The sequence below is a fragment of the Eptesicus fuscus genome, chromosome 15 (assembly GCF_027574615.1).
Source record: "Eptesicus fuscus isolate TK198812 chromosome 15, DD_ASM_mEF_20220401, whole genome shotgun sequence".
NCBI lineage: Eukaryota > Metazoa > Chordata > Mammalia > Chiroptera > Vespertilionidae > Eptesicus > Eptesicus fuscus.
Window position 1 is genome coordinate 54,598,041 of NC_072487.1, and position 20,571 is coordinate 54,618,611.

At 42.2% G+C, this 20,571-nt stretch overlaps 1 protein-coding gene across 3 annotated transcripts in view; it reads left to right on the forward strand.

Annotated features, from left to right (window-relative positions):
• Nucleotides 1–20,571, forward strand: part of TMEFF1 (transmembrane protein with EGF like and two follistatin like domains 1) — a 104,607-nt gene that overhangs the window by 58,817 nt on the left and 25,219 nt on the right. For 2 of the 3 annotated variants that reach the window (XR_008558333.1, XR_008558334.1), the window contains exons 8-10: nucleotides 10,732–10,855; nucleotides 14,880–15,038; nucleotides 19,183–19,622. Coding sequence is in view for 1 of the 3 variants with exons in the window: in XM_054727478.1 (XP_054583453.1) it covers nucleotides 10,732–10,855; nucleotides 14,880–15,038; nucleotides 19,183–19,267 (368 nt within the window). In the remaining 2 variants the exon portion in view is untranslated. Of the gene's footprint in view, nucleotides 1–10,731; nucleotides 10,856–14,879; nucleotides 15,039–19,182; nucleotides 20,233–20,571 lie in introns of those variants that run through there. The other variant, XM_054727478.1, reaches the window with a different exon arrangement.

Consider the following 20,571-nt stretch of genomic DNA (forward strand, 5'->3'; position numbering starts at 1 on the left):
AGGCTCGCCTGGACTCGGGTCTCAGCGGGGTTTCGTCTTCTTGATCCCAATTCCTGTTGGTCAATTCCCTCTCAGCAATTCCTTCGGTCATTTTCTCAGAGCTCCAGGGCGGCTGCCGCAGAACTCGTTGGGCGGCGGGCTCGGTAAGGCTCCGGTGTGCCCGGTGCCCGGCGGTGGGCTGGTCCGGTGTCGCTGCGTCGGCCCTTGGGTCTGCAACGGTGGCCAGTCGCTGAGCGTGCGCACCTGGCCACTTCGGGGCATTGAGATTCTTGAAGGACTCGGAGGTCAGCAAGCACGGAGTCTCCCACCCCATGTCTCCCAGGGGCTCGTCTGTCCGTGCTCGGCAGCGAGTGGAGCCGTCCCCTCAGCCGGAGACCGCCGGGGGAACTGCGCCGAGCACGTTCCAGGCCACCATTGTGTCGCCTGAGCCATAGTTCTTAAAGTGTGAACTTTGGGTCACCGGCATCAGCATCATCCTGCGTACCCCTCTCTTTTATTCTAGTTGTAGAGCATCTGCTCAGCCAGCCCCCCGGTCTTTCTGGCTGGTGTCTGCTCTGCTCTCCCGTCGTAGTCTCAATATTGTTGTGGTAGGCAACGATCAGGCTGCCGCCCTATGTCTCCATCTTGGTCCTCCTTTGTACAGTTAAGTCTTGATTGTTGTTGGTGTCACTGGGAGGAATTGTCCTCCAGGCCAATTGGCCGTGAGGACCCTCTTTGTCTATATAGGAAGAGTTGCTGTGCAGGAAACATGTTTGTGGGCCGGGTCTTGATGCAGCAATGCCTTGGCGTTCACTGAGTCTGCCTCTAGAATGCCTCCCTTATGCAAGTGATTGAAATCTGGTGTCATCTCCCACCAACCACTAGATGCCCTCGTTTCTGGGTCTCCAATGTAGTGTGGGTCAGCCACTACCTGAGGCACTCAGCAGGAAAAAGCTTCTGCTCAGCTTGGCTGGGGCGGAGCTACAGGGTGGAGCCTACAACCTTGGCTTCCTATCAGCCCCGCCCTATGAGGCTCCTGTGTCTGTGTCCCTCTGTATTCCTTGCAAACACCTCTGAGAGAAACGCGCCCTGGAGTTTCGCCCACTGCCAAACAGTCCAGTCCCTCCCCTAATGAATCTGGACTCCCAGATTCTCGCCTGGAACTGGGTTTCAGTGTAGTTGGAACTGGGTCTCAGCGCAGTGTGGCGTCCCTGTCTCCTTCCCAGCAGGGCCACCCAGTGGCGCAGGCAAAAGTCCGTCCTCTGCGCACCTTCCAGTGCGCGCGTCTGGAGCCGCCGCTTCTCTGTGCCTCCGCCACCACAGCCCAAATTCATTCCCCCAGCGTGCGCCTGGCTTCCCAGGGTTTCGCCCGGAACTGGGGTTCAGTGCAGTCGGAACTGGGGTTCAGCATGGTCCTGAGCTTATGTCTCCTTCCCGCTAGGGCAGTTCAGTGGCGCAGGCAACAGTCCGTCCTTTGCGCCCCTTCCCGTGCGCGCCTCTGGAGCTCTGCCTTCCCCCGCTCCTCTGTGCCTGCGCCCCACAGCCCAGATTCATTCCCCCAGCCTGCGCCTGGCTTCCCAGGGTTTCGCCCGGAACTGGCGCTCAGTGCAGTCAGAGCCGGCGCTTAGAGCACTCCGGAGCCTTTATCTCCTTCCTGCCAGTGAACGCTGGCCAGGCCGTCAGCCGCCCCTTCCTCTCCGGCTCCATCCTCCCCGCAGGCGCGCGTGCTCCTGTCTCCGCCAGTTTCTCCATACCTCAGGCTTTTACGGCTCCCCCGATTGTCCCCGTGGCCTTCTCCTTCCCCCCAGCTGTGGGCATTTCAGTCCGCCAGCTCTCCTGTGGCTCTGGACGATGTCCGTTCTGACCTCTAGTTGTGCCTTTGAAATTGTTGTGCCCGGCTACAGGTTAGGTGTTTCACCTATGCCGCCATCTTGGTTTCTCTGTCAGCATTGTCATTCTTGTTTTGACTTTATAATCCCATTCACTTGATTGTCATTATTCTTATTTTACTGTTGTTTTTTTGAGGTATAATTTACATGCACTGAGATACACAAATGTTAGCTATCAATTTTGACAAATGAATACATCCCATGTACACTGTACTTTATCACAATCTATAATAATTCCATCTACCCAGGAAGTTCCTTTGAGGCGTATGACATTTTAATGAGGCCATTTTTTATCAAAAGGTATTTTCATACAGTCTAAAATTGAACCACAACACTTTTTTATTACCAAGACATTTTTGCTTCTTTCCTGAGCTATACCTCATCCTCACCCTCACCCTCCCTCTCACCCTCACCCTCACCCTACCTATGACCTCTTTCTCTCAGTAGTCTCCTTGCCTGCTGACCAGCAATACCAGAGAAATATTCCATTGCTTGGTGACTGTTGTTTATATATTCTAATACAGCCCTTTTGATATTACCTTTTAAAAATGGTTTTGGCCCTGCCAGTATGGCTCAGTCAGTGGTTGAGTGTCAACCTAGGAACCAAGAGGTCATGGTTCGATTCCCAGTCAGGACACATGCCCATGTTGCGGGCTCAATCCCCAGTAGGGGGTGTGCAAGAGGCAGCTGATCGATGATGTTTCTCTCTCATTGATGTTTCTATGTCTCTATCCCTCTTCCTTCCTCTCTCTCTTTTTCGAAAAACCAATGGTTTTGAAAAATTTTGCCTCATCTAAAGATAAGACTGAGCCAGTTGCTAAAATCACCTTGAAGGAAGTCTGAGGGTGTGCGTCGTGGAGCGTGGTGGAGAGTCATGATGAGGATGGTTAGAAGGATTTGTAGGTGGACAGCACAGACCCCTAAGAGAGGAAGGGTGTTGGGAGAGAGGATGGAATGCCGATCTAGAGGTGACCGTAAGGGAAGGTGGGAGGAAAGGTGTTTTAGAAAGTAATGTGATCTTGGTATGTCAGGGAGATGAAAGGAATATTTTCTAAGGGAATGAGAAGGTGGATGCGTTTATTCACATTAGAAAAGGTGTTTCATTGGACAGAGTGGAAAAGCTAGGACAGGAAGAGTCAAGGTTGGTGTGAAAGATAGTAGATTTAGAAATGAAAGAGTGGGAGGTGTTGGAAGGTAGGTAGGCGTTTTTACCTAGGTAGAAAATTCTTGGATGGGGTTCAGGAAGACTGGGGTTAGGGAAGGATATACAGAGAGATATGTTAGTGATGAAGCTTGAGGTGCAAGGTAGTATAGGGGAAGAAAGAAAGGGCATATTGTATCTTTTAATTGGGGATTTGTAGAAATAATGAGCCCTAGACTTACTGATACAGTTTTGTTGTAGTCGTGGCTTTAGCAGTTGACCTTCAAAATGCATGTCTTGGTTGTTAATACAACTCCTTGTGCTTTGTTTGGGTTGTTTATTGATGGACCAGGATGGATAGCCAGAGGGACATGCCTTTGCAGATAAGCCATGTGGCGCTGGGTTTTCTTCCATCATGGTCACTTAGAACCATACTCTCCTTTGTATTTGAAAACACTGCTGCTGGTGGAGGATTTGTTTCTGGGTGGGAGGAGCCGCTGGGTGACCAAGTAACACTTTGTGTGGTGCAGACACACAAAACATTGTTCAGACACCAGTGGCTGCAGCTGTGATTCCTGGAGCCTGCCTGTCACCACTTGCCTGAGGACATTGTTTAGACAGGACCATTCTCTGCCCAGTTCTTGCTGTGCGAGGCTCTGCTTCTGCCCCTGCTTTATGGCATCTTTACAGCCTTTTTAATTTTTCCTTTTTGAAGTTATTAATTTACTTGGCCTAGAGAGCAGGTGCTTGGACATGCTGCATTCGTCCATTCCCTACACCCCTCCCAGGGTAGCTTGGTGACATAATAGTGTTACGGTAAAGCGCTTGTGCTCACGGGTCAGATTTGGTGCTCACTTAAAGGCTGTGTGGCCTGATTTCTCGGCACCTCAATCATCACATCTATAAAGTGGTATTAATATCTACTGCCTAGGATTTCTCTGAATATTAAATGGCATATCACTGAATTTATTATTGATGTTATTATGGGAATTGTTAATACTTTTGCTTTCTAGTTTCCTTGTTGGTAGCCTGACTGTGCTCAGAGGTCTTCCTATCTATAGCATGTTTAATGATTCATGAGGAACATCTGTAGGGCATTCACCATTCAGCAATTGTCAATTGAATACCCTACTATGTGCCGAGTGCTTTCACATGTCTGTGTTATTATTTAATCCTCATTACATCATGTTGTCCTCATTTTGTAGATGAAAAAGCTGAAACTGTGAGATTTTGTGGCTTGTGTAGAATGACAGAGCAAGGACTCTCTGACCCTAAACCCTGGCATTCTTTATCTTCTATCACAGCTATTCCAGAATTCTGTTCTGCTCCCCTTGCTTGCTTTCTTAATTTCCTTCCAAATAGGTAATCTACCATCAGCTATCATCTTGGCAAAATTTGTTGTCTAGCCTTGGTCTTTCTTTAAATTTTTTTTTTCTAATCTTCACCCAAGGATATATTTTTATTGATTTGAGAGAGAGAGAAACGGAGGGGTGGGGAGAGAGAGAGAGAAAGAGAGAGGAGAGAGAGGAGGGAGGGACGAAGGGAGGGAGGGAGAGAGAGAGAGAGAGAGAGAGAGAGAGAGAGAGAGAGAGAGAGAGAGAGAGAGAGAGAGAGACATATTGACCGGTTACTTCCTGCACACACCCCGACTGGGGATCAAACCCACAACCTGGGCATTGCCCTGACCAGGAATCAAACCCACAATCGTTGGGTGTATGGGACGATGTTCCAACCAACTGAGCCACCCCGGCCAGGGCTGGGCACCACGCTTATAGATGGTTGTATCAAACTATCTAAAGGATTGGACTGGGGAAGTTTGACCTTAAGAAAAATAATTGGTGGGCAATGAGTTAGTGGGTGAATAGACATGGGGGAAATCTACACAAAGTTCAAGGAAGAGAGATTTTATTTAACATAAGAAAATTTGGTAATATTGAAATTAACTGTGTCAAGTTGAGTTTCTAACCTCTGGAAGTATGTAGGTAAAAACAGGCTTTTAGGGTTATTAACTAAAGGGATTCCTTCATCAGACCAGAGAGCCTCCAGGGACCATTCCAGATCTGAGTTTTTTAGCTCATTTACTTTCCAAAGCAACTTCAAGCCATATCTATTTTTCCGCATCTCTAGTATTTATTCCTACTGCTAGCTTTTTCATTGTCACAAGTTTATTTATTATTATGTAGTGACCTCCTAATTGGTCTTCCTAGTTCTCTTGCCCCTTTATCTTCCAGGCTGGTATCCAATTACTTTTCCCCCAGAGCTTTTTGAGCCTTACATACTACTAAGTTCACTTGTTTAAAATGTGCAGTTCATTGTGTTCTTGTTATATTTACAGAGTTGTACAAGCATCAACATAATCTAATTTTAGAACATTTTCATTACCCCCCCAGGAAAACAACTCACACCCATTAGCAGTTACTCTCCATCCCCCTTAACTACCAGCCCTAGGTAACCACTCTCGGTTAATTTTTTATGTAAAACACGGCTTTCATTGTGTTGTTCTTCATATGATCAAGAAAACATTTCTCACTTGTAGTTCATGTTTTTCCATAATTTGACTTCACCTTATTTTTCCAACTTGGCCTTATACCCTTCCCCAGTCTGAATGTACAGATCTTTGTAGGTTCGTCTATTACTTGTTCTTGAGAATTGTGTCCTACCTTCCTTTTGGTTTCCACCATTCCTCTGTAAGTCCACTCTTGGACTGACTCCTAGATTAAGGTCTCCAGCTCTCCTAGACTTCCCTCATCCCTACCTTGGCCTCCTGTGATTCTTAACTTGCAAGAGTCACTAATAATACATCACTTTCATATCTAAGTACCAATGCTCTTTCAGTTACTGAGCCACACTTCTCTTCCTTCTTCCCTTGTATTTTCAGCTTTTTGTTTGTTTGTTAATCCTCACCCAAGGATATTTTTCCACTGATTTTTAGAGAGTGGAAGGGAGAGAGAGAAACATTGATGTGAGAGAGAGACATCAATTGGTTGCCTCCTGCACACATCCCGACCAGGGCCAGGGATTGAGCTGCAATTGATGTTTGTGCCCTTGACTGGAATTAAACCCAGGACCCTTCAGTCCACGGGCCAATGCTCTATCCACTGAGCAAAACCGGCTGGAGCTTGTTCAGCTTTTTGTGTGTATATGTTGATTTCCTAAATTGATTATAAACTTTTTCAAGACTGGGACCATGTATACTTTCAATAAATATCTTGTGTAGCTTAGCTGAGCATATGGCTGTGCACAGAAATAGTATGTAAATAGAATAGAATGAATAGCATTGGTACTGAGCAGAATGCCGAATTTGGATTCTGTGACAGCCACAGACTTTAAAGTTTTATTAGACATGTTCATGTTTTATACAGCTTCGCTTTGTCTAGAGCTTGATGCCACATTCTTTTATTAATTAGTTCAGTAAATGCTATTTGGGCCATACTTTGTCTGTTAATTTCTCAAAACCCTGTTCTTAAATTAGTTAACTTTTTCTCATTGCTTTCATGTAGCTGAATCCTGCTAACTTTCAGCTCCACATTATTCTTGAAAATTTCTGCTGTTTATAGGACTTTCTTATGGTAGATGAGGACATTATCACAGTCTCATTAGACTATCCAGTCCTATTGTTATACACCTTACAGGACTTTATTATTATAGGTTGGTGCATAACCTCAGTCTCTGTGGTCCCATTACATACTTCCTTGTGTGTGATACCAGGAAGGTGCCATGTTCTGAGAGGTGCGGGGTGATAAGTGCTATGGGAGACAGTGCTTTTTCCCTTACGCCACTTACGGCTTGATTTCAAACGTAGAATAGCACTTTTAGTTTTAAACCAGAGCAAGAAAAGTACTACCTTCCAAGTGTTAAGAGTTACACAGAAATGAGTAACACAAACGTCTAGGGTCTCAAAGGCTCTCACAGTCTCATGGTAGCAATTGATTTAAAAACCCCAAATAGTTATACAACAATATCATGAGAATTGTAGTAGACGAGTGGGTGCTCAGGATTTTCAGCAGCCTACAGGAGGGCTTGATTTCTTTCGTCACAGCAGAATGACCGTTTGGGAGCTGGCGGAGACCTTGTGAGCCCTTTGAGGACCGGATATGTCTTAATTATTTTTTTATCTCCCACTAGAGGCCCAGTGCACAAAATTCATGCAGGGGGCAGGCAGGAGTGTCCCTCAGCCCAGTCTGCACCCTCTCCAATCTGGGACCCCTCGAGTGATGTCCGACTACCTGTTTAGGCCCAATACCAGTGGAATTGGGCCTAAATGTGCAGTCAGAAATCCCTCTCACAATCCAGGACTGCTGGCTCCCAACTGCTCCCCTGCCTGCCTGCCTGCCTGATTGCCCCTAACTGCTTCTGGCCTGCCAGCCTGATCACCCCCTAACCACTCCCCTGCCAGCCTGATCAACGCCTAACTGTTCCCCTGCTGGCCCAATTGCCCCTAACCGCCCTACCCTGCTGGCCTGGTTACCCCTATCTGCCCTCCCCTGAAGGCCTGGTCACCCCCAACTGCCCTCTCCTGCAGGCCTGGTCCCTCCCAACTGCCCTTGCCTATTGGCCTGATTGCCTACAACTGCCCTCCCTTGCAGGCCTGATTGCCCACAACTGCCGTCCCTTGCAGGCCTGGTTCCTCCCAATTGCCCTCCCCTGCCGGCCATCTTGTGGCAGCCATCTTGTGTCCACATGGTGGCGGTTGTCTTTGACCACATGGGGGCGGCCATCTTGTGTGTTGGAGTGATGGTCAATTTGCATATCACTCTTTTATTAGATAGGATGCCTAGCAGAGTGCCTGACATGTGGAACATGATCAATAAATGAAAAATGAATAAGTCATCTATTCTTTGCTGTCCAGCCTGGTAGCTGCTGGCCACATGTGGCTACTGAGCGCTTGAACGGTGGCTGGGGGGAATTGAGGTGTGTTGTGAGTGCAAAAGGCTTACTGGGTTTTGAAGATTAATTTAAGGAAAAAGAGTGGAAAATACCAGTTTTACAATAAATGTCGATTATTGGTTGAAATGATATTTATTTGATATATCGGGTCAAATAAAATATATGATTAAAATTAATTCACCTGTTTTTACTTCCTAAAAATATGGCTACTAAGGAAATAAAAATTACATATGCCTTGTATTCCACTTCTGTTGGACAATGCTGATCTCATTTAACTCTGTTAGAGAAAGTGAGACCAAAGTCACAAAACAGCAGAGATGTCCTTAAAATTGAGAATTTATATGCTGGGCTTCTTAAATTCTAGTGTAGTTCTTTTTCTGGGCATAATTTAGTACAATGTAAATACATGAATTTTGAGGTTAAAAGGCATCAATTTGGTCTTGTTAGGGGTGACATAACCTCTTGGCTTTAGTTATTCTATCATTGAGCTTGATCATCATTAAAATTTTTTCCTTTTATATGTAAACTAGAGGCCCAGTGCATGAAATTTGTGCACAGGGGGACATTGTGTCCCTTAGCCCGGCCTGCACCCTCTCGCAGTCCAGGACCACTGGCTCCTAACTACTCACCTGCCTGCCTGCCTAATGCCCCCAACTGCCCTTTCCTGCCGGCCTGGTTGCCCCCAATGGCCCTCCCCTGCTGGCCTAGTTGCCCCCAACTGCCCTCCCCTGCTAGCCTGGTCACCCCCAACTGCCCTCCCCTGCTAGCCTGATCACCCCTAACCCCCTGCCAGCCTGATCTCACCCCTAACTGCTCTCCCCTGCTGGCCTGATCACCCCTAATTGCCTCTGCCTCGGCCCCCAACACCATGGCTTTGTCTGGAAAGAAGTTGGATGTCCGGAAGATGGCCAGTTGACCCGGTCTAATTAGCATATTACCCTTTTATTAGTATAGATTTTGATCTTCAGAAAAATCTACATTTTTTGTTCTCAGTTTTTTCTGCAGTTGGCACCTCTATTCCCACTTCTCTCTTGCTCTTCCCCTTCACACACACACACACACACACACACACACACACACACACACACACACACTGCCTCCTATTTTACTCCTTTTTGTTTCCATTAACATTCTTCAAATTATATTAGCACCTTTATTTGTATTTGGGGGAGATAAGCCTTTGCTGTTACATGAGATGCTAGCTGGTTTTAGAGTCTTGTACATGCAGTAATTATCTCATGTAGTCCTTGAAACCACATGATGTATAGGCCCTATTATGATTCTGATTTTGCAGTTATGCAGTGTCAAGCTTAGAGAGAGCAGTATGCTCAAGGTCACACAGCTAATAATACACAGAATCTGTAAGCTGGAACTGTCAAAAGAAACGGCAGGAAATAGGAAATTGACAGGCCTGTACACATTGGGGAACTCTGGGTCCATAGAGTTGAGAATTAATGTGCCAGAAAAAAAGTACAAAAATCCATTCCAAAATGTGTGGCTTTGTGAATGAGTATGTGTATGTAAGTATATGAGAGAGAGAGAGAGAGAGAGAGAGAGAGAGAGAGAGAGAGAGAGAGAGAGAGATAGGGATAGAGAGGGATAGATAGATTCTGCTAAGTGAAGTAAGCCAGTCAGAGAAAGATAAATATCACATGATCTCACTCATATGTGGGATATAATGATCAACGTAAACTGATGAACAAAAATAGATACAGAGACAAATGGCAGGGGAGGTCAACCAAAGGACTTATATGCACGCATATTAGCATAACCAATGGACACAGACACTGGAGTTGTGGGGGCTTGCCCTCGGGAGTGGGAATGGCTGGGCGGGGGGGCAGTGGATCTATTGGGGGGTGGTGGTGAAAAAGGAGACATATGTAAAACTTTAGATAAAAAAACTCCCCATGATGTAGCAGTTTACTGAAAATTAAAGGTGTCATTTCTTGGTTACAAAAAAGAGAGCGAGAGAGGAATGAATAGAGTATGAATGAATGAATATGATTGATCTTGAAGACTGGGTCTCTATGTCTTCATCTGTCCTGCCTCTTTCTGTTTTTCCTTCCTGACCCTTTTCCCATTTCTGACAGTGAAATTACTCAGCACACTTCCATTTTCTTCACTTCAGCTCAGTTTAGTTCAAATCAGTATACCTAAGTCTGAACAGCTGTTCATCAGCATGTTTACAATCGTTTTCTGTGGATAGGGGGATCTCAGGTGATTAAATATCTTTTGTCCTCTATATTATTTGAAATTTTTTACATTAACATATACTAAAAATGCTGTATAAAAAAATAGCAAAACTATTTTCATTTGAAAAAAATCAGTATGCTTGTTAGTGTTTATTCCAAAAATAAACCTTTTACTTTAAAATTTCAGAATCCCATAACTTTCTGCCATTCCAGTGTTCCTTGGCCTCAATTTCATAGCCCCAGGTAAATGATTAGAATAAGTTGATTCTCCAAAAGCCAGTGGTATATACAGCATCTCTCTGTCACAGAGATGAGCTTTCTTATAGAAGTCACATTTATGTCTTTAACAAAGATGTTTAGTTGTGTTTTTTTTGTGTTTTTTTTTCAGATTGTTTTTAAATAACAGGAGCTCATAGTGGTCACATCCTGCAAATACTTCCAAATGCTTTGAGTCTAAGCAGTCTACCTGCTGTGTTTCTGGCATTATGTGACCTTGATTCTTATCCACCTCGCTACTTGATAAATTTCCTTTCCAAATTACCCAGCAAGGGGTGAATTTACTTATTGTCTCAGAACTCTTGAAAAGTCCATATTTCTCAATTTGCTTTTCATTATTTATTGACCTGGTTTATGCTCTTTTAAGATGCTAGTGATCAAAGAGAGGATGTTTATATTGGAAACCACATGCCTTGCCCTGAAAATCTCAATGGTTACTGCATCCATGGAAAGTGTGAATTCATCTATGCTACTCAGAAGGCTTCTTGTAGGTAAGTCGGTACCTCCAGGTCAGAGATGAGACATTTTTTCCCGTCGGTGGTCACTGCTCTATACAAGGCAATAAAATGTGGATGAGCTATTACCAAAAAATACTGTTTACTTGCAGTGGAGATATTTTAAAAAGCGTCATTTCAAAAAAAGTTGGCAGATGATATGCAAAACAGTGTTGTATTAGGATTTTGAGATTTAACCTTTTGAATATAATGTTATATATTTTTATATAAAAATAAGTATGCCATACTTCAACACTATTTGGTTGTTAGGCAATCTGTCATAAGGTGGTTGAGGGACTGAGGAATGTGTGAAGAACAGAGAACATGTAACTCAGAATATGTGCTAAAATAGATGTCTAAAAATAAGGGGATGAGGATGTAGAACCAGGTGTGATGGGAGAGATGGAAACGGAAAGGCTGCAAACCTGTCTGATTCCAGAGAGATTATGTGGCTTGTTCACAGTTAGCAGCAAGTTACAAATAGAGTTGGGACAAAATTAGAGCTCTGATTTTCTGATATTCAACCTATGGTAGTGCTTTTTGCTGTTCTGTCTGCCAGTAGCACTTCTTACTGCTGCTGCCTGGAGCTCATCCCCTCCTCAGGTTGGTCCAGTTAGCCAGGCGCTGTTTCCATAGACGTGGGGAGATGGGTTATTCTGCTCACTCCTGCCTCGTGAAGTTTCACCAGAATCCTTTGTTCTTTTCTTTGTAAAAACATCAAAACATGGAGAAATAGTATACTTTCCTTTTGTTCTGTCCGTCTCCAAGCCAGTGACTCTTTCTAAGAAGTAAAAGAGGCCACTTGAAAATCAGGTCGCTTGGTTTCTGTACTCCTCTAGCTCCTTTCTCCTGACTCTTTCATTTTCCTCCTCTCCTCCTGCTTTCAAAAACAAAACAGAACAAGCAAGCAAAACCTTACTTGTAGTACATATCACCTTCTAAAGTAACCATTTAATTTACTTATTATGTTTATTGACCCTCCCTTCCCCAGCTAGAGGGTAACCAGGCCAGGGATCTTTATTTCTTTTGCTCATTGATGTTTCCCAAATGCCCGCTACAGTACCTGCTACATGTCAGGTGCTCAGTAAACATGTTAATTGAATGAATCAGCACTTGAGGCCATGGGAGTGAATGGGATTACTGTGGAGGGTATGTGTGGTGAAAGAATGGAGGGCAGCGTAGCCTGGATCTGCCTTTAATGAATATAAGATGAAGAAGTAATCACCTAGAAGTTAATACTCAAGGTATTTTGAGAGTATAACTCAAAGTGAGTTGCAGAAAATAGTATCCAGGGAGGATTGCCTGAACAATAAATGGCCTATACATTCTTTTTTATATTCTGATTTTAATCTTTGGATTAAGCTTAACTGTCAAGAGTGCTGCATATCTAGGACGGTGTTATAGCTCCCTGTGGAACTTTTTATTTTACTGAGCTTTGACTTCTGGCCATTAGCTTACCATGAAAGATTATTTAAAAACTCCTAAGGGACTTGCTCATATTATTGAATTTATTGCAGCTGCATTGCTGAGGATGGTGTCCTCTGTACCAGAGGGTTGCCCCTCTCTTAATGAGGACCAGTGAGATAAAGTTCCCTTGAATTTAGTAACAATAGCAACTGTGGTTCTTTTGAACAGCTGCTTTGATTTTATTTTGTGGAGGTTGTATTCTGTGTCAGTGATCTTACCACTTTCTTTTGTTTCACTTTTTGGGGACAAGTCAATGGTTTTTTAGTATATTTGCAGAGTGTTGCAATCCGCATAGTGAATTTTAGAACATTTCATCACCCCAAGAAGAAACTCCATTCCCTTTAGCTATTACTCCCAAGTTTCCCATCCTCCTCAGCCTTAGGCAACCACTAATCTATTTGTCTCTCTAGATTTATCTAGTCTGGACATTTCATTTAAGTGGGCTCATATAATATGTGGTTTTCTGTGACTGGCTTCTTTCACTTAGCATCATGTTTTTAAGGTTCATCCATGTTGTAGCATGTGTCAGTACTTTGTTCCTTTTTATGGCTGAATGAATTCCATTGAATGGATAACACCACATTTTTGAATCCATTTACTGATTGATGAATATTTGGATTGTTTCCACTCTTTGGCTATTATGAATAATGCTGCCCTGAATAATTGTTTGCAGGTTTTATATGGATATATGTACCTAATTTCACTCAGGCAAATGCCGAGTGAAATTGCTGAGCCAAATGGTAACTATGTTTATAACTTTTTGAGGAAATTTTAGACCATTTTCAAAAGGGGCTGTACTATTTTGCATTTTCGTTAGTATCCTCGCCAACTTTTGTTAGTATCTGAATTTTTTTATCCTGGCCATTCTAATTATATGAAGTGGTATCTTATTGTAGTTTTGACTTACATTTTTCTGAAGGCTAATGGTGTTACTATCTTTTTATGTGTTTATTTTCCAGTTGTATATCTTATTTGGAGAAATGTCTTCAGATCTTTTGCCCATTTTGCAATTTTTTGTTAAGCAATTGTTATAGTTTTTTATATATTCTAGATGTAAGTCTCTTATCAGATATATAATTTGCAAAATTTTTCTCCCATTCTGCGGGCTATCTTTTCACTTTCTTGATAGTGTCCTTATGCACAGAAGATTTTAATTTTCATGTAGTTCAATTTAACATTTTTGTTGTTGATGATGCTTGTGCTGTTGGTGTCATATCTAAGAAATCATTGCCTAATCTAAAGGTATGAAGATGTACTTCTTTTTTCCCCCTGAGTGTTAGAGTTTTAGCTCTTGGTTTTAGGTTTATGATCCATTTTGAGTTAATTTTTGTGTATGTTGTGAAGAAGAGGTCCAACTTCATTTATTTGTATGTGGTCGTCCAGCTGTCCCAGCATCATTTGTTGAGCAGACTGTGCTTTCCCCATTGAATTGTCTTAGCACCGTTGTCAGGCATCAGTTGACCAAAGATGTATGGGAGCATTTCTGTGCCCTCAATTCTATCCCATAGTCTATATATCCACCTTACTACGTTCCTTTTTTTTTTGGTCTGCTAGGAAGCTTAGAGCCCAATGTGACACCTTCTGGCAGGAACCTCAGGGTTGGGATTGGTGGACTCACATCACCCCCGTTTCGTCCCTGTCCCCAGGTTTCTTTGTTGTTATAAATGCTTTATTAAAAAAGCTTTTTATTTTTTGTAATGAAGTGTGGGACATGAATAAATACACTGTCTATACACTCCAGATGTTTTATTAATCATTTCCAACTGAAGGCTGCCTAATTCATGCATTTTACTTCTGTCAGCTAACATTGTAAATTTTCTGTTAACTGTCTTAAATGTTTCCTCCTGTCATATTATTATCATCACGATATTGTTGCCTTTTATTTACTTTTAATTGGAATTAGATAATTTCTAAGATTAGCAACTACTCGACTGCTTGTCTTCATTTCTATTATTAATAACTTATCTCCTGCCTGCATCTTAAGTGATGATATTATGTACACTGAAAAGTGTCTCGAGTATAATTTGGTGCTATGTTCAAAGAACTGTAAATGTTTATACCTCTTTATTCAATAATACCATTTCTAAGTATCTAGCCTAAGGAATAACACTAATATACAAAAGTATACATTCAACCAAGATGTTCACCGTACCTAATTTATAATTGTGAAAAATGGAAAATAACTAGTATGTCTTAGAACCAGAAATAGATAAGTTAAGTTAGCTCTGTTATAGTCACTGAATGAAATATTATTTATCTATTTTTGAATGAAGGTAATAAAGACTAGCAACTTTAAAAATTAATGTGATATAATGATAGGGGCGGGGGAAAGCACCATGTAAAATAGATATATTAAAAAGAGTGTAAGGAAAAAAATAAATAAAAAGTGTGTAAGGAAATCCACAAATGGCTTTTTTTTTTTTTTAGGTGGTGGGAGGGTGCCTGATTTTCTATGCCTGTTAAAATATATCATTTTTGTACCTTTTAATTTTAAAACCTAAAATTATTGAAATTTGTAATTCTCATAGAAATTCCTTCCCTTCTGCCTTTTCAGATGTGAATCTGGTTACACTGGACAGCACTGTGAAAAGACAGACTTTAGTATTCTCTACGTAGTGCCAAGCAGGCAAAAGCTCACTCATGTTCTCATCGCAGCAATTATCGGAGCTGTGCAGATCGCCATTATAGTAGCTATTGTCATGTGCATAACAAGGTAGGTGATGACCTAAGAGATAACAACTTAGAATTAGAGGTGGGTAGCTGTTAAATTAAAGGAGAGCCTTGAAGCTCGCTCTAAATGATAGGGGCTTTTAAGTCCACCAGTCTATTAGGAAAAAAATCCTAGGGTCCCATGTGGGTCTGACCTCTCCCTGTCTTGCCTCTTTAGAAGATGGGCAGAAACTCATTCTCAGGGTTTTGGGTCTATCTGAGCTGCAGGTGGAGGGAGCATGAGGATATTCAATGGCATACAGGAATTTAGGGATCTTAGAACGGCGTGTCGGTTCTAAGCACTGCACTTGGGGACAGTAACGGTAGGAGCAGCCTCTTTGGAACGGTCCGCACACGCACAGAAGAGCCGTGCCGAAAGTCTTCAAGCCCTGCTGACCCGCAAGGTGTTTTATGTCCTAAGAACATATACTTGATTCGTAGTGACTATAACAGGAAAGGAAGAAACCAGAGGTTAAAGAAAACTGCTTTTCTTCTTATATCATTATCTTAACACTACTTCATTTTCTGGAATACAGTCATGACTACAAAACTTTAAAATTCTATGGTACAACTAAAACCATTGGAACTTATCATAACTAAGCCACACGTGAAAGGACTACTTGGACTGCAGTTAGCATAAAATGGGTGTTTCCCACGCTGAGCTGAAATACCTAAGTCAGAACTGACCTGGACTTGAGAAAAGTCAAAGCAAATCGGGTTCCTATTGTGTGTATGTTTCCCAGTCTCGTGTCTTGTCTTGCTTGCCTTTTCCTTACCTCCTCTAAGGTTTGGCTCAGAAGTTTCATCAACATCATCCGTATGCTTTTCTGCCTTATTCTGGGCAGGGGCGTGGAGCCTATCGAGTACAGAGGATTGGCAGGCCAGAGAGGATTTATGACTCTACCCAAGGTCTGGATGGCAGCCAGACCTTCAGTAGTCTCAGCCATCTGGAGCTGGAATGATAAATCTAGAAATGATAATAAAAAAAGTGTTCTCTGAGTAATAGATATTTTTTCATGAAATTCAGGCACTAAAGTCAGTGGATTTTATTCTGTAGAACAGATGATCTGCCCTTTGGCAAGACGACTGAGTATAAAATTGGGCAGTAGATGAAAGTAGGGACATAATGATATAAAAAGTAATGACTACAGAGAGAGAAGATAGGAAGAAAAAAAAAAAAAAAGACAGGCAACAGCAGGCCTGCCTGTGGCCACTTAAAATAGGCTCTCCGAGGTTAAGGCATTTGTCTGTGGTCACCCAAACTAGTAAGCGGAAGGGCCTGGGCTGGATGGAGGGCCGCCCAGGCCCCAGACGGTTCCCCTTTCCACGGAACCATCTTGGGAATCATATTGGCTAAGTGTGAACATCATGAACATCATGGGAGCAAGGTTCCAACTTCATTTTCAGGGTTTTGAAAGGGGTGGGGGGGTGGGGATTTGGTATACAACATTTTTTTCCCCCCCGAGCATTAATTTGAAGGTCATCTGCAAAATTCAGTGGAGGAGAGAAAATGTGAGGTCAGGGACGACCATTTAGGACATTATTAGAGTAAAGGACTAACGGAGTAGTAAATGGTTTGGAAGGTGAAAGAAATAATTAAGGTGGAGGTAAGGGAAGATTTTGAAGCCCAGTGACAGTGCCATCTTGAAGAAGATCAAAGGATGTCAGAGTCGGCGGGAAGCAACTTTAGTTCAACCCCTTCGTTCTAGAGAAACGAAACTGCAGCCCTGGGATGGGAAGTATCTCACCCAAGATCAGAGAGGACATTAAGCCCGTGTACAAATCCTAATCCAGCCTTTTATCCAGCTCTGTGCTGCTGTTCTTCGTGTGCTGTAATCCTCAGCTACTGTATTAAATTATCTGGCTTGTAGTTTTCAAGTTCATACCCTCCAGTTTATACCACAGACCCATTTGCTGCCCTCACAGTATATTTTTAACTGTGTTACTGTATCTTTACCACCCATGGGTCTCCATGACCAAAGGGTCATCTCGTTGATTTATTATAAGTCTGTCCTTGAGGCCTGCCATTTTATTGTGGTATTTTCTCTCCTACAATGACTTGCTCTCTTGGATTTAGAATATTATAATTATAACTAGAGGCCCCGTGCACAAAATTTGTGCATGGGTAGGGTCCCTAGGCCTGGGCCGGCGATCAGGCCCAATCAGGTTCCCCTCCTCCCCACCTCCCTGCCTCCGCCTTCCCTTGCTCCCTCAGCACCCTGCTGCTGCTGGTTGCTTGACATGGTCCACAGCACTCCCTGGTGGTCAGCGCATGTCATAGCGAGCAATTGAACTCCTGGTCAAACTCGTGAGGGGACACTTTGCATATTAGCCATATATATATTACTTGGACTTGTCTCCTTTGAATTTTTAGAGACTGCCTCTCCCACGCAGTCCATTATGGGCAGCTGTTCACTTATCCCCTGGTGGCTGTTACATGCAAGGAATCTTCCTTTAAAAGGATGTTCCTGCTGACCCACTCATCAAGACTGCATGAGTAACATTGTTTTCTTTTATGCTTGGAATCTATTTTCTTGCTTTTTGACTCATAGAATGACTGATTGGCAGGGACCTTGGACATCATCCTAGACAAACCCCCTTAATTTATAGATGAAAAAGCCATGGCCTCAGGGAATTGGAACTTTTCCAGATCATAGTGAATTAGTGACAATTAAAAGAGGGATCGCTTGACTTCTCAACCAGTTTCCCCATTTAGGAAATAGCGATGATTCCAGCAGTATCTCAAAGTGTTTTTATGAAGATTCGTGAGATAACATTTGTGAAAAACAATATATAAATTGGATTGTTACCACCAAGGCTTTTAAAACAAGGCAATGCATTGCTCTTTAAAATTGACTAAAAATATGGAAATTTTGGAGTACTCATTATGCAAGACTTTCTTTCCATTCGATTATAAATGACTTAAAATTTTTTTTTGTATCCTCATCCAAGGACATGTTTTTTTAATTGATGAGAGAGAGAGAGAGAGAGAGAGAGAGAGAGAGAGAGAGAAGAGAAGAGAAGAGAAGAGAAGAGAAGAGAAGAGAAGAGAAAGAAGAGAAGAGAAGAGAAGAGAAGAGAAGAGAAGAGAAGAGAAGAGAAGAGAAGAGAAGAGAAGAGAAGAGAAGAGAAGAGAAGAGAAAGAGAAGAGATCGCTTGCTTCCCTTATGTGCCCTGACCAGGAATCAAACCTGTAACCTGGGTGTGTGCCCTGACGAGGCATCAAACCTGCAACCTTTTGGTGTACAGGATAATGCTCCAACCAACTGAGCCACCCAGCCAGGGCTAGATAATAAATTCCTTGCTGGCAGAGATTTTAGAAGTTAGTCGAACTCTTAACATTTTACGTATAGGAAAAGAAGGTTGCACAGCTAGTTTTCAGCAGAGCTCAAGCTCAACATTACCAGAACTCATCCCAGTCCCTGTATCCCACATTGTGTAGCACAGTGCTTTGTGCAGACACAATAAGAGCTCATATGTTTGCATTCTGTGGAAAGGAACAAACGCAGTTACAGCACAATGAGATTTCTACCACAGGGAGAAACACGTACGATAAAGTAAGAGCGGCGTCCAGGAATTCCCCTTACCCACGCATGGCTGTACTTTATTGGGTTCTGTGACTTGCCCAAGCAGGGTGGTGGAACAACTTGCAGTCATTGCTTAAAATCTCTAGGCATTTCCTGTGTATTCCTATCGGAGGTTGAAAAAGCATATTCCTGATTTCTCCCTTCATCTAAGCTATTCTTATCATCTTGGGGGTGTCAATGTTCAGGGAAAATAGAATTACTTTCAGGGAAAATATATGTTATCAGTTTCTGGTGGGGTGGGGGCAGAGGGGGTTACCCGGCCAGAGGAAGGACGGGATTCCTCTTGGGGGTGCCAGTCAGCAATAGAGACCCTGGAAATGAATTTTGCGCATGTCCGGACCTGCATCTTATATCTAACCCTCCACCTCCCCACTTTATCGGGAAGATAGCAGTCTGACATGTTGGGTCCTCACCTTGTCTTGTACCAACTAGCGTCCTGCTTCCCTTCCGTGGGAGGGCATGCAATACATTTTTATGTGTGAAATGTGCATCACTTTGGAAACATTTGAATATCCTGAACAAAATGACATTTTTCTTTTTCTTTTTTTTTTAACTCAACAGAAAATGCCCTAAAAACAATAGAGGACGACGACAGAAGCAAAACCTAGGTCATTTTACTTCAGATACGTCATCCAGGATGGTTTAAAATGATGGCTTTTATATGTACACTGACCATGTGATGTACATTTATTATGTCTTTTTTTAAAGAATGGAAATATTTATTTCAGAGGCCTTATTTTTGGACATTTTTAGTGTAGTACAGTTGGCTCGTATTTAGAATATTCCGCTACAACAGTTTTGGACTGTTTAGTAGTCTTTGTTTTATGTTTTTAAATACAGAAATTGATTTCATAAATTTGTACCACATGGTAATTCTAAGACTTGTTCTTTACCCATGGAATGTAATATTTTTGCAAAGGTGGACCACTTCACAAATGGTTGTAAAGTCATACCCACTTCTTCCACAATGACCACAGCAAATGACTAAGCATGAACTAAAGGTAAAGATGTTTACAGATTACTTTTCTTACAAAACAAATTTTAGAAGACACTGTGTTTAAATAGACATTTAAATGTTTTGGGATTTAGTAACTGTTTTTCTAGACACTGCCTATCGCATGAACTGTAAAGCCGTGTGTGTTTAGGTGTAAAATATTTATAAGATGTACGGACTGGAATTTGATTATTCCTTTCTTTGAAAAAAATAATTCTGGTAACTCAAAAAAGTATCTGGGAGCAATGATGGGACAGATCACTGGAAAGTAGATTTAGACATTGTGAAAATAGTCTGTTTAACGAACAGACTGGAATAAAGCCTACCCTCTCAGTTAAACTTCTTTAATACACATTAACTTTTAAAGAAAAGATTTGTTTTAACATAAATAATTGTATCAGTGTTTGTGAATAAAATGCAAAAAATGATTAATGATTGGTGCTCTTAAAGTGAGCTTAAAAATTACCTAAGACCTCTATCCAAATTTGTCCTGTAGTAATAGCTATAATAATAGATTGTTGGTGTTTCAAGATCTGAAGTGCGAGTAGAATGTATTCAGCTGTTTAATGTGTAGTTTAGATATTCAGAAGTATGCATGTAGAATTTAAGATGTTAAAAATGGAATATTAATTTTAATATTTGATTTGGAAAAGCATGTCATAATATAGTGTTTTCACTATATGGCCTTTGTTTTGGTGTGTTTATTTACTAGATTCTTTGATATGTCAGTGAAATGAATAGAAAAAAGCAGATTTTTGCCCAAAATTCCCCTTTGCTTTTACAAATGCTGCTGGAAATGATCAAAAGGCAAAAGTCTCACCCAACATTTGGAGTTCGCTTTTTTGGTCATTTGGCTTCTAGGCTTAATATTAGCAACATGGTGGCTTCAGTGAGCTTTTTTGAAAAAAGCTTTTCTCCTCTATCCACACAGTCTTATTTGAGTCCCTTAGTCAGTC